The 12,669-nt window shown below is 42.9% G+C and overlaps 1 protein-coding gene across 2 annotated transcripts in view; it reads right to left on the reverse strand.

The window, feature by feature from the left end:
* Positions 1 to 12,669, reverse strand: part of SLC10A7 (solute carrier family 10, member 7) — a 169,099-nt gene that overhangs the window by 20,491 nt on the left and 135,939 nt on the right. The window contains exons 7-9 of one of the 2 annotated variants that reach the window (XM_004685308.2): positions 12,312 to 12,395; positions 8,465 to 8,630; positions 7,472 to 7,523 (exon numbers count right to left, since the gene is read on the reverse strand). In XM_004685308.2, the coding sequence (XP_004685365.1) occupies positions 7,472 to 7,523; positions 8,465 to 8,630; positions 12,312 to 12,395 (302 nt within the window). The remainder of the gene's footprint in view (positions 1 to 7,471; positions 7,524 to 8,464; positions 8,631 to 12,311; positions 12,396 to 12,669) is intronic. The other variant, XM_012726953.1, reaches the window with a different exon arrangement.

Here is a 12,669-nt window from a genome sequence, read left to right on the forward strand (position 1 = left end):
TCATTATTTTTGTTATTTTCTCGCCTGGTCCATTATACTCCTGCTATGAGTGACACCATCCGGTATTTTTCTTTCTCTTTCTGGCTTAGAAAAGGAGATAGTTTTAAAAGTAGGTGGTAGAGGTTTGCTAGATCACACATAATCAGCCTTGGCGCAGACTTTGTATAAAATCATGCAGCAAGAATCCCTTTTAGCTAAGTCACTTGGTACTAACTGGGGGCTTGATACTAACTGGGGGCTTGAACGAGCCAAGATGTTTCCTTCAAGGAGCAATATGCTTGTCTTTCTGGCAGCAAACACATACTTTTAGAGACATATGTCCAGAACAAAGATATCACATCATATGTTTTAGTGAGAGTAACACATTTTCAGTTGTGAACAGTTATTGCACGTCAGGTATTCTGGGAAGGCCTTGCGTGTAGAGACAACCGCCCGATAAAGTAGCTGGTCTACAGCCCTACACACAGACCAGAAAACTGAGGCGCTCAGAAGTTAAGTCACTCATCCAGGCCCCCTCTGCCAGTAAGTGGCAGAGTCAGGATTTACATCAAGCCTGGCTTCTGGACCTGTGGTCACACTGCTACACTTTATTATTGTGTATTATGTAAAGTATAAAAACATTCTGTTTAGTCAAAGCTCCATAAATGTGATGGTGATCAATACTGATAAATATAAATTTAAATTTCCTATTTTACATTATAAATATTTAGAGAATTAAGAGCACAAAAGGCTAAAACTATAGTTATTATTCTCATGTCTTGGTAAGTTTGAAACTGTTCCTCTCTGCAGAAGCAGGCTTAAAGACAGTGAATCTGTTGTTTTCCTATACTGAATTTAGACAAGAGAGTAGCAAATGGAAAAATTCTCTGGGACCTGAATAGATGGATGTAGGTGCAGATGTAACAATCTATCCAATTTTAAGGGTCTCTGAAGAAAGGGAGTGTCCCACTCTTCCATACAACTTCATAGGTCTCATCCTTCATAGGGTTAAAATTGTCCCGAAAAGATCCGGGTCCTGTTCTCTCTTTAAGCTGCTGATTGGAGGGAGAAGCACCCTCTCACCCTGTACGCAGGTGAAGAGGTTATTCAAGTTCCCCCTTGATGCTCCTCGTTGGTCCTCTTGCCCTGCTTGGATAACTTCCCCCAGAATTTTGGTGTCTCACCTCAGCTGAGGAGTCTCTGCACATATGTGTCACTCAAGAAGTGCCTCACTGTCCCCCCACTTTCCTCTCATATTTATCTGGTGAGACCATGCTTCCAGTCTCAGAAGGCGCCACGTGCCGCCTCTGTCCCTTTATTCAGCACGTGGGCCCAGCGTGGAATGGGTGAGCGAAGTCTGTAAATGCGTGTGTGAGGCACTCTCCGGAGTGGGGGTGGTGAGAGCGTGACCGCCAGAGAGAGCGACAGCCACAGAGTGCGTGAACTCAGCCCCCCAGAGAAGGCAAACTCCAGTTTGTCAGGGGGTTGGAGATGCTGGAGCACACAGGGAACCTTCTCGGAGGAAACAGCAATTGAGCTGGGCTTTGAAGGACAGACCAGACACACAGAGATGTGCACTTTAGCCAAAGGATGAGGAACTGGAGGGCGGAACTACAGGGCCGTTTCCATGCTGTCTGGTGTTCAGTGACACTCGCTTGACACCAGGTGCATGGACTTGACAAGGTGACAAGAGCCACAGGATGTGGGGGGGGTGGAATGCCAGGTCAGAGCTGTTCTTCAGGAGGTGGAATGGCATCACCTGGCACAATTCTGAAGTTGGCGAGGCAGGGGAGGCAGCAGAAAGCTCTAAGGCCTGAAGCATCTCAGTGGGGGAGCAGATGGTGGTAAGAGACACAAGGATAGAGGCAAAAGAACTTGCCAGCTGCTAATCTCCGAAATATTCCTTCCCAAGACCCAAGCACAGGCTTGCGGTCAAACATACCTGAATTTAAATCCGCACCATCCTTTTGCTTATATATAAAATGGTTGGCTCTTTGTGTGGATAAATAAATGCCAAAATTTGCTAAGAATCTGTCACTGGCAAGCGTCTGATATTTGTGCATCACTACTTTTACTGTTATTGTCGCTTTGGGAGAAGAGGAAGGATGAGAGAGAAGTGAAGAACTCTGAGCACAGAGGAACGACAGGACCACTGAGGCGTTAATGGAAATAAGAGAATGGAGAAGAGGCCTCCTGGGGTCTGGCAAGAAGATCCAGGATTTGGTACTTAAGTGTGTGAATATATAGTAGGGAGAGAGGTCTGTGTTTTCAAGAAATCTGGTGAAAAAAAAAAAAACATGGGAGATTTGGACAATGTGTGTAAAGAGAACGGATATACAGTAGCCAGAAATAATGAGTGAACCAGGGCTGCAGGATGCCGGATAAGACAAGACTGTGGAGGTCAGTCTGAAGGGACAGGGTTTTCTACAGGCTGTGTCTGGGAAGCAAAGAAGACACGGTGAGTCAAATGTAGATATTTTTCCCACAGGGAATGGGAAACCGGAGGTACTTTATGTCAGAGCTGACTTCGTGGTAAAGTGGAAGGCACATCACTCACCACAGAGTATGAGGGAATACTGAGGCCTAAGAACCGAAGAAATTAGAAAAGCTTAAAATAGGCAGATTGAGGAAAAAGGTATCCAGTGAACTCACAAAGAATAAACCATATCTACACACAGGATCAACGTGAGACAGGCCCGTTTGGGGTCGTTTTCCAGCACAGCTCTTGGTGCTAGTAAAAAAAGGACCCTTGAGGCCCTCCCTGGTGGCGCAGAGGGTTAAAGCGCTGCACTAAGAAGCTAAGGCCACTTCCGCATGAGTTCGATTCCCGCCTGCTCCAGAGGTGACCACATGGCGCGGCAGACCTCTCCTGACCCGCCCACTGTTCCCCTCAGCAGTGTACTTCGTTGATCTGCCTGTTCTGCTCCCCACTCTGTCTCTGGTGAATCCTCTCACCCTCCTCATCTGTGGCCTGTATCCCAGTTCTATATGAATAAATAAATAAATTTAAAATTAAAAAAAAAAAGGCCCCTTGAGTCTTCTTCTGCTGTTGTTTATAACCAGCTGTTGCTGTGTCTGGTTTTACGCAGTTCGACTTCTTCCTAGAGATTCTGGCAATACACTTCCCTGTGGTGAATTCTACTTGTGATCTTGCTCGTTCCCAGATTACTGGATGATTCCAACATGTCAAATTTCTCTGACTGAGAAGGCTGTGCTGAAGCAGGTGCGGGCTGCCGTTGCTAAGGCGACATCCCTCGTGCTCCAGGGCCGGACACGGAGGAGGTGGCCCACGTGGAACAGGGCCCCATAGTCCTACTGACAGTCTTCCCCAGCAGGGAAGGACAGAGACATGAAAATGGAACGTAAGAATAATCTTCTGCCCAAGCAGGCTGGCCTGTGCTGGCTCCGCAAGGCAGCGGTTGCAGGCTTCATAGATCCAGGGGACATCTACCAGGCCAGCGCTCACAGACGCTTCCCTCAGGGGAGCAGGATCAACATAGCAGTGAACATCCAGCACCCCAAACCCAAAACCACCCCACAATTTAGAGGCCAGGGGCAGCTGTGGTGATGAGTAACCCCCCTGCAGCTTCTGAGTGGAAAGTCAAGACAGTAACAGCGAAACCAGACGAGGACAATTATCTTCAGTGGCTAATGTCTCTATTGCATCTGCTTATAGTCTTGACAGGAATCACATCAGTATTTATTTTCTAACTCTCTACCTTATCTCTTTTTAATATTGATTTTCTTTTTATCTTGTTTTTATAATTCTTTTGATCATTTGGCTTCCCTTGAGATGTTTACTTCCTTTTCTTCCCGACTGGCCTTTTTATTCTCTCCTGCAAAGCTTTCAATCCACATTTGCCACATGGTATTTACTCTGCCTTCTTGCCAGTACCCACAAAGGAGATGGTGTCAGAGGGTTTTACTACAATCACAGAATGTGGAACAGAAAAGGCCCTCTGAGATTGCTCTGTCTGCGCCCCTGTTTGGAGAGGAAGAAACTTCCATGTGAAATATTTTCCTTTGTTAACCTCCACACCTGTGTTTTGTCTTCATTCATTTTAAGAAATGTTTTCTGTCATTAGCTCTGGCCCCAGAGAAGTACCTAGAGCCCTGGGATTTAGTTGCCTCACCTTGAAATGGTGAAGGAGACTGAGCAATAACATTAATAATGCCTGTCTTCCTCCCCCACTTCCTTCTCTCCCTCTCAGCCTCCCTGACCCTTCATGCCCTCCCAGGGCTGGGGGCGAAAGACCCATTGAGACACCTTACTGAAATGTACTGATGAGACTGAAACACTTACGCAAATATTTGAATGTTTCTTTCTTTCCTTTTATCGCTTTAGCCATACTCTAGATTCTATTACTCCAGTTATCAGTCTATCAAACTTTTATCTACATATCTTAATATGTTTCCAAGTACTATTATCTTTTTCTAAGCTTTTTCAATTTTTCGTTTTAATTTTGGCAGCTTCCCAAAGCCACAGAGAAGTTTAGGGCACTAAAGCCCTTGGTGTGATAAATCAACTCTCATTTCTTAGCTAGTGACAGAAAAATGTCAAATGAGAATATATTATGAAGCTAGAAATGCTAATTCCTCCCCCTCCATCACTGGTTTTGGAATAATACAAACTCTTTTGCTATAATAAACATCCTAAAGTAGCTTCTATACAGTAGTGCCTATTACTGTATGCTAAGTTCACACCAAGGCCCTTTAAGATGGGGGTCATTTAGCACTATAAGACACACCTGCTGTCTCTATTTTACAAATGTGCACACTGACAAAAGTTACAACATTCTTAAACTGGATTGAAACTTTAAGCTATCTAACTCCTCAACAGGGACGTTTAACCCTGGTACTGTTGTACATAGAGACAAAGGAAAATACAGAAGAGCTCACAAACGTATTTCAAATACTCATAGTCACTAAATCCAAGAATGCCAGCCAGCAGGAGTAGTGACTGGGCTTTCTAGCGAGGTCTTTCCTGACTCATTAACGTCCGTTGACAGAGGTCGGTGGTGGGCAATACAGAAAAAGGACAGACTGATGTCGTGCTAAGATAGTTATCTCTTGATACCTGGATGCTTTTTTGATTTACTTAAAAAGAAAACACCCTCACGGGCCAACTTCACGCCTTCTAAGTAGGACGGGACGTGATATAGGAAGGAGAATGAAACCCAACAGAGTATAAATTAATGGGTCTTCATGTGAGCTCTGTGTATCACTAACTTGTGTGTACATGAACTTACGGAATCCAACCAATGAGACACATTGCACAAACTCCCTAACGAAAACTAATATGAATTTTGAAAGTAACTGAAGTAGTCCAACGAGTACAAAAAAAAAGTTGGGGCAAATGTTTTTGGAAGTGACAAATGGAAATGGCTTTCCATTCCATGGGTACTAGCTGCTGTCTGATTTTGGGTGAGTTGCTAAACTATTACAATCTGATTTCAGGTAACTTACACAACTCAACACCCCCGTGCACGTTCTCTGCAAAACAGCAGTAAGACTCCAGAGTCTCATGGTAATTGCCGTCAGACTTACACAAAATAACATGTGCAGTCCTCAGCCAGTGCTTGGCACAGATAGGGGTCAATTCACTCCAAGCTGAAAATTCTCAAGTTCAATTCAAGCCTCCCTAAGTCCCATCTGACACCACCCCTGCCCTTCAGCGAGACCAGGAGAGGTTGCTGTATGAGAGGAATCTGTGCCCCGCCCTGTCTGAGAGGAAGAGCTGCCTGTGGAGGCAGCCAGTGAGAGGCACATCACGTCTGAGGTGACACAACATGCCATCAAAAAGAAACTTTCAAACAGCTCCTCTTCGTAGGCCTTCCCAATTAAGGCACATCTGCTCTGGGACTTAATGGCTCCAGGCTTTCGTCTTACTTCATGAATCACAACCACAAGCTTGGGAAATGCTTCAAATGACACAGATCAATACATTTTTATAGACAGGATACGATCAGCCTAGACCAGAGGCTAACAAAAGCCAAGAGCCTCTTGTGAGGCCTGGACAGTCCACCACTGACATTGTTTCAGGCCCCAGGATGAGCCGGGCCCTTCTTCCTGTGACAGTTCACTGCTATCCGCTGGTGTTCAAGGGCCTGGCGCGCTGGTCTAAGCCTATCATTCCGGATACTACTATTATTTTCAAGATACCTCTATTTCTGTTGGCCACCACGTCTGTGTGTGTGTGTGTGTGGGGGAGGTGTGCATGTGTGTGCACGCACTTTGCATTATTTCTTCTCCCACGAGAACCCCCTCTTTGAGTCTCTGCTCAAAGAGTTTTTGGAGGGAGTACAAAATCCGTAAGAAAAGTTGGGCCTGGAAATGAAAATATCTATGGCAATAGTCTAGTTCTTGTTTACGACTCAAGTCAAAACCTATCTTTTCCACAAAGCCTGATCTAGCACTATCTCTCGAGGGCCTTTCTTCTTTATCTGGTGACAGGCTGGGTTACTGCATGACTTGGTCAGGACACGGGGGTCAGGGTACTTAGCTAGCTCAAACTCTCACATGGGGTTGGAGTCATCTCTCATTTGTGGCATTCACTATGGTAAATTTCTCACACTAAAGGCTCAAGTAACAACAGTTGAAAGTATAAAACTGGTAGAAGAAAATGCACCGAGATGAGTCTGTAAGAAGAGGTAAGATACACCCGGACATGCAGTCCAGTTTAGATATGGGGATGGTGCGGGCTATTATGAAGTACTGTTAGGGAACAGCCAGATTTTACCTTCACCTAAAGCCTAGACAGTATGAAAGGCTGTAATGGTTCCTAAGATTGGAAAAGAGATGAGAGGGCCTTGTGCTTCATCCCCAAAAGGAACTAAATTCTGCAGGCGCTCAATAACCTCTAAAGACCTCTGAACAAGAGAGTTATTATCAGAATGTCTGAGTTTTTGGAGGGAGTACAAAATCCATAAGAAAAGTTGAGCCTGGAAATGAAAATATCTATGGCAATAGTCTAGGGAGAAAAGAGGCAACAGAAGCCTAAATTGGGGAGTGGCTTTGGGAGCACAAGACCTATCACAGGGGTAGTGTCAAGAGTTTTGGAAGCAATGAGGTGAAGGGTCAGTCTAAGCAACTCTCTGGATGATGGTTCCATTATAAACAAAAAATGAAGTGAGAGAGAAAGGGGAAGCCTGGGGGTGGGGAGGGGGGTTAATTCCACATTGACTATCCTGGTCTGAGGTCTTGTCAGAACAGTGAGGTGCCCACAAGTGACAACGCCCTGGGCCACAGGCTACCCTTGACCAGCAGCAGCAGGCAGCTCACGTCATGGGAATGGAGGAGGAAACTAACACCCGACGCGCACAGATGAGCCAAGGACAGACCCTGTGGTGACAGCCATGCCTTCCCGGGAGACAGGGGTGTGCTGGAGGGCCAGGAAGCCAGGATGGGCCTGGAACAGGGCAGTGGCACAGAGGCCAAGTGAGTGCCCGAGTCTCACTTAGAAACGAACAGCAAGAGATGCCCAATCACTTACCTTGTTGAGAAGATGAAGGTTAAAAGCATAAAACTCAGCTGAACAGAAAAAACTGAAGAAAAAAACATTGAATCTAAATTAGCACTGTAGAAGCCGACTCTGTTATATTTACTGGTATGCTTAGTTTTAGCTGAAACTTACAGGACTGAAAATGGAAGAATAAACAAACAAATCAACCCACCAAGCACACATTCCTAAGCTGACACCCATCTAAATGAGTGTGCTCAACCTGACGAGGTCCCAGCCAGACTCTACGACGGTGGCCTCTGCTCGGGGCAAGTCTAAAACCTTTCATTTAACAGTTTGCTATTTAACTTGTTCAATTTAGAAAGAGCTGGTTTATACCAGGGGCATAGCAAATAGCCTGAGTGTGTTATCATGTGATATATATTTTGGAAGGATTCATCTTGATTTTAATAACAAGAGTCTTTGTTACCATAACTACCAAGAGGTGTCTTTGGTCTGACAGGATAATAAGAGTCTCAGCAATTGTGTGCATTTTACACTCCGCTGCTTCTTAAAATCATATCACTTTGGAAATATGTGAATAAGAAGGATGATGTCAAGATTCACATTTGAATGACTATAAGCAACTAGCATACTTAAAAATTGATTGTATCCTACAATATCAATCCTAATGTTAACTTAAAATAAAGGGTGAGATTAGCTTAAAGTTAAAATCCATCAGAAGATAAGTATTCCTTCTGATTTTTGAATTTGACAGATATTACGGCTTCCTTCAACTGGCATCAACTATTACAAATCAAACACAAACCAAAAGAGATTCACTCATGCATGTATAACCATGTATAACTAATATCGGGGTTTTCAAGAATGATACAGGTGAGAAAGTTACTGGGTTTCTACTATATGAAACTAAGTATTCCTTTCTAATCTAATTCACACTCAGACTGGATGGTGAAAATACAAACTGCTGCACTTTGCCAGTGAGGAGACCCATTGGATGGAAGAGTACCCCACCCTCTGACTTACTGATGAACAGTATGAGAACAAGGCTGAATTTGTCCAGGTCAATGCTGGGGTTGGAGAAGGTGTCACAGAACGTGGTGTAGATGATCATGAGGAGGACGCTGCTGCTGACGGCTCCGAAAGGGGGTTTCTTTCTTTCAAGCCAATCCTTGATGTATCTTCGGACAATCTGAAATACAGAGATCAACAGGTTGCTTTTTCCAAAGAAGCGGGGAGTCACATGAGACAGCACAAAGCGATGCTGACAGCAGAAAGACATAAAGGGGAGAGAATAATCTGGGCGATGGCCACACAGGATTTCAGAGCTTCCTTGCCACACTGCTCTGCTTCGAGGGGTCTCACATTTGTAATGTAACTTCTACCAATGTCCATAATGAGAGCATATTTTCAACGGTGTTCAAATCTGCCCTTTATCATGCCAAATGTTCCTTGCTAGCTGTCACTGAGACATGCCCATTAAGTGTCCCTAACGTTTATCTCCTCTGCTGATCCTAATGGATGTGTGTAATTATCACAATCCCCTTTGCCTCACCAGACAATTCCAAGTGCAACTTTGGGGATCTTAAAAATCTGACATCTTCAAGAATTTCAAGACAGTAGATAATCGAAAGTGATCCATGGTACATATTAATATTTAACATGCTAGCAATGCACCAGAAGTTTTTAATTAAATTATAACTCATGCTTGAAAAGCAAAAGTGCATGCGTTGTGGGAGTTTAAATAATTCAAACTCTGACTATCTAGAGTTTTTGTGAATTCAAAGACAAATGCCATTTGCATGTTTTTAGAATTCTAGAATTAACATTTAAAAATGAATAAACTTGTTCTAACTTTTTGCCAAAAGGATCAATGAACATAAAGTTTCATAGCGGTCTTCTGCTATAAAATCAGATCAGCTATTTAAAATCAGGGCAGTCTGAGGATTTTTGTAACTTCCGTTTGGGTAGAACAGTGAACTACTCTGTTTAAAACCTTTTACTTTTGAAAGAAGCTGAATGAGTGCTACATTAAGGACTACAGTTGAGACATATTAAGTTTTGAGTCACTCATTATCCGGCATAATTGGACATGAGGTTTCACAACAGGCTGAATTACCATGAGCCATTAGCAGTAATGAGGTCAGGGAACTTCTCCTGACAAGGCTGATGGGGTTCTGTCATCTTCTGCTCTGTCACAAAAAAGGCTCCATCCACAATGGGGCCACCTTTGCAGACACACAGGAAGGGCGTGTGTAGGAAGGGTGTTGATAAATGGAGTCCTGGCAGAACCTGACTAAAAGGCTTTCACAAAACCTGAAGGTTAAGTTGAATGGGAATGAAGGGGAAAAGGTGTTTATATACTGGTACACACGTGTGTGTGTGTGTATATACACACATATATGTAATTCTTTAAATAAGTAGATGCCGTAATTAATGGTATTGTTATAGTAATAACTCTAAACCATAGTAATGTATCTAGTGTTCATTTTTTTTCTTTAAAGTTACAACATAGTGGCATAAAGCAAAATCAGAGGATCGTCACATAGGGTTAGGGGCTGATATATCTGGATACAATTTGGCCTGATAACTCCCAAGGTACCCACATGGCCCCATGTCCAGGGGTGTCACCATGGGGTAGCTGCTTATTAGAAGGCTACAGAAGGAGGTCATTTAGAAGGTCACCTCAGAATGTATTGTATTTGGTGGCATAAACCTGGTAGTTGTCCAAATTTAATACAACTAAGCTCCTTTAGAAAAGAAGTGGAAGCTGCGGAGTGATTGAAATGGATGCTCCCTTCCTATCTTGTTTGAATATACAGTGGTTAAAAGCACAGGTATCTCTCTTTGCTTTGCAATAGGCCATAGAATATGTGACCCTAATTCCAAAAGTAGAAATGTCTTCCTGTTCTGCCACCATAGCCCTCCTGACAAAGTGAACAAGTAAATACAAGCAAGGTACAACTCAAAGGCCAAAGCCATTTTAAACACTAAGACAAATCTCTAATTTCCAATCAACTTACCAGCTGCATGTTAACTCAGCTAATGTAAATAACCTCTTCCTTCATTACAAAGTCTCACAGTGTAAGACACTGACAATATGGCAGGAAATGGGGGCTCCTGGGTTCTGGGTCCTCCCAGATCACATGTCTCTTCTGAACTCATCAGTGCGTTAATGCTGGATACTTAATCTCCACAAAGGACACACTAGGAAGTTGGGAACTGGACCGACCGAGTGTAACACAACCCTAGCGGAAAACAAATCGCCTTTCCCTGTTTTCAGTCTTTTAGTGGTTCTGTGCTTTCTAAGCGATCCATTTTTCTACCTTGCCAGGCTCCAAGGAGCTCTTCCATCAGACTCTAAAATTAAATTCACAAGCTGCTTTTGCACTCTATAGGTAGAAAGTCTTAAAATGTTTTATAAGCTGGCCCTCCCTGGTGGTGCAAGGGGTTAAAGTGCAGCACTGCAAGCTGGCCAAAGGGTGAGTTGGTCCCAGGCCCTGGAGGTGACCCACATGGCGCGGCAGACCTCTCCTGACCACCCGCTGCTCCCCTCAGCAGTGTATTTCAGTAGATCTGCCTGTTCTGCTCCCCACTCTGTCTCTGGTGAATCCTCTCACTGCCCCTGCACCTCTTGCCTGTACCCCAGGTAAAGTTGCGTTGACGTAGCTCAAAGATGTGCTCAAGAAAACCTCAATTTCTCTCAGCTCAGCCACTTCCTTCTGCTATGATCATTCTCCATTTCTCAAGAATGTGTCATTTTTTAATTTTTTAAAAGACGATGCCTTATAGAAATGTCAAACAGCCTTATAGGCAATGAGACCTGGCTAGAGACAGACCAACACAACCTGACCCAGGCAACTTAAAACTCTCTCTTGGAGGATCAGACTTTGACAGCCTGTCAATAATACATATACCACTTTTATAGCCATTATTTCAATGACTTGGCAGGGAATTTGATAACGATGTACCTGTATCAGGATCTGTGATGAGAAAACCTTCTCATGCGTCTGCATTTCATTTAATCCTTACAACAACCCTCTAAGACAGCACTATTATTGTATGATTTAATAAATTATGAACTTGAAGCTGGGGAGATGAAATGACTTGCTCAAGGTCACACGGCAAATAAACTAGAATCTAGTTGCCCTTAAACCAACATCTATGTTCTTAAGCCATCCTAATACTCTATTTTCTAAATCTCACTCATGTACTAGAATATTAAATCCTGTCTTCCTTGACTGCAGGTAACTATGATTACAAATTATCTGTATACATATACCTATATGTATACATAGCTGTATACATATCTCTATATCTGTATACATATAATTACATGCTTATCATTAACTTATTATAAGAAGTTGAAATACAAATTTTCATGTATTAATCTAAATCAACAAGAACGATAAAACAAAGCTTTCTAGGGTTCAATTTTAAGAGCCAACAGAATGAAATGCTGATTTCATCAAATCCACCCTTAAAATGATGATAGCCTCTGTCGATGGAGCTTATGAAGAAGTCAGCCAACATCAGAGACTTATTCCCCAAAATAAGTCTACCGCTGAGACTGTATTAGATCTATCAGAATAAAGTAACGATTTGCTAGATGTAGTAGCCATGAGGAAGGGATAATAAATTGAAAAAAAAAATCAAGATTCTTTGCAGGTGTCTCTCCACAGCTATCTGCAAGGCAGATTGGTGTTAATTAAAAACACAGATGAGGATTTTGTGATTGATGAAGCCTCTTGTTACAGACTTGCAATTCTCATTGACTCTCTTCTTCTGACTCTTTCTCGCCATTGTCTTGACATGACATAAGCGCCCACAGTTTGATTTATAATGAGCAGGGCGAGGGGAACTAGAGACCTACCTGTCCAATAACGAGGGGGACCACGACAGTCATAAAGAGCTGAGAAAAAATAGACCTAAAAGGTACAGAAGAGGATGAACCAAGCTGTAAAACAAGAAGAGGCGTTAGAATGACTTTGAATTACTTTTCAAACATGCTGTAAATAACGAACTAAGCAAATTACCTCCCAATGCACCAACAATTTGGTAGCTATAAATAAACTAAGAACAAGTGAAGTTACTTTTAATTTTCTAAATTTAATACAGAGTAGACAGTTAAGTAGTTTAATACATCATTTTTATTGGGAGACGAAGATGGAGAGAAAATAATTATTATTTTGCAATCACTTACATTGCTTATTATTAAATACATTTTGAAT

Source organism: Condylura cristata, unplaced genomic scaffold, assembly GCF_000260355.1.
Source record: "Condylura cristata isolate star-nosed mole 26May11 unplaced genomic scaffold, ConCri1.0 scaffold00018, whole genome shotgun sequence".
NCBI lineage: Eukaryota > Metazoa > Chordata > Mammalia > Eulipotyphla > Talpidae > Condylura > Condylura cristata.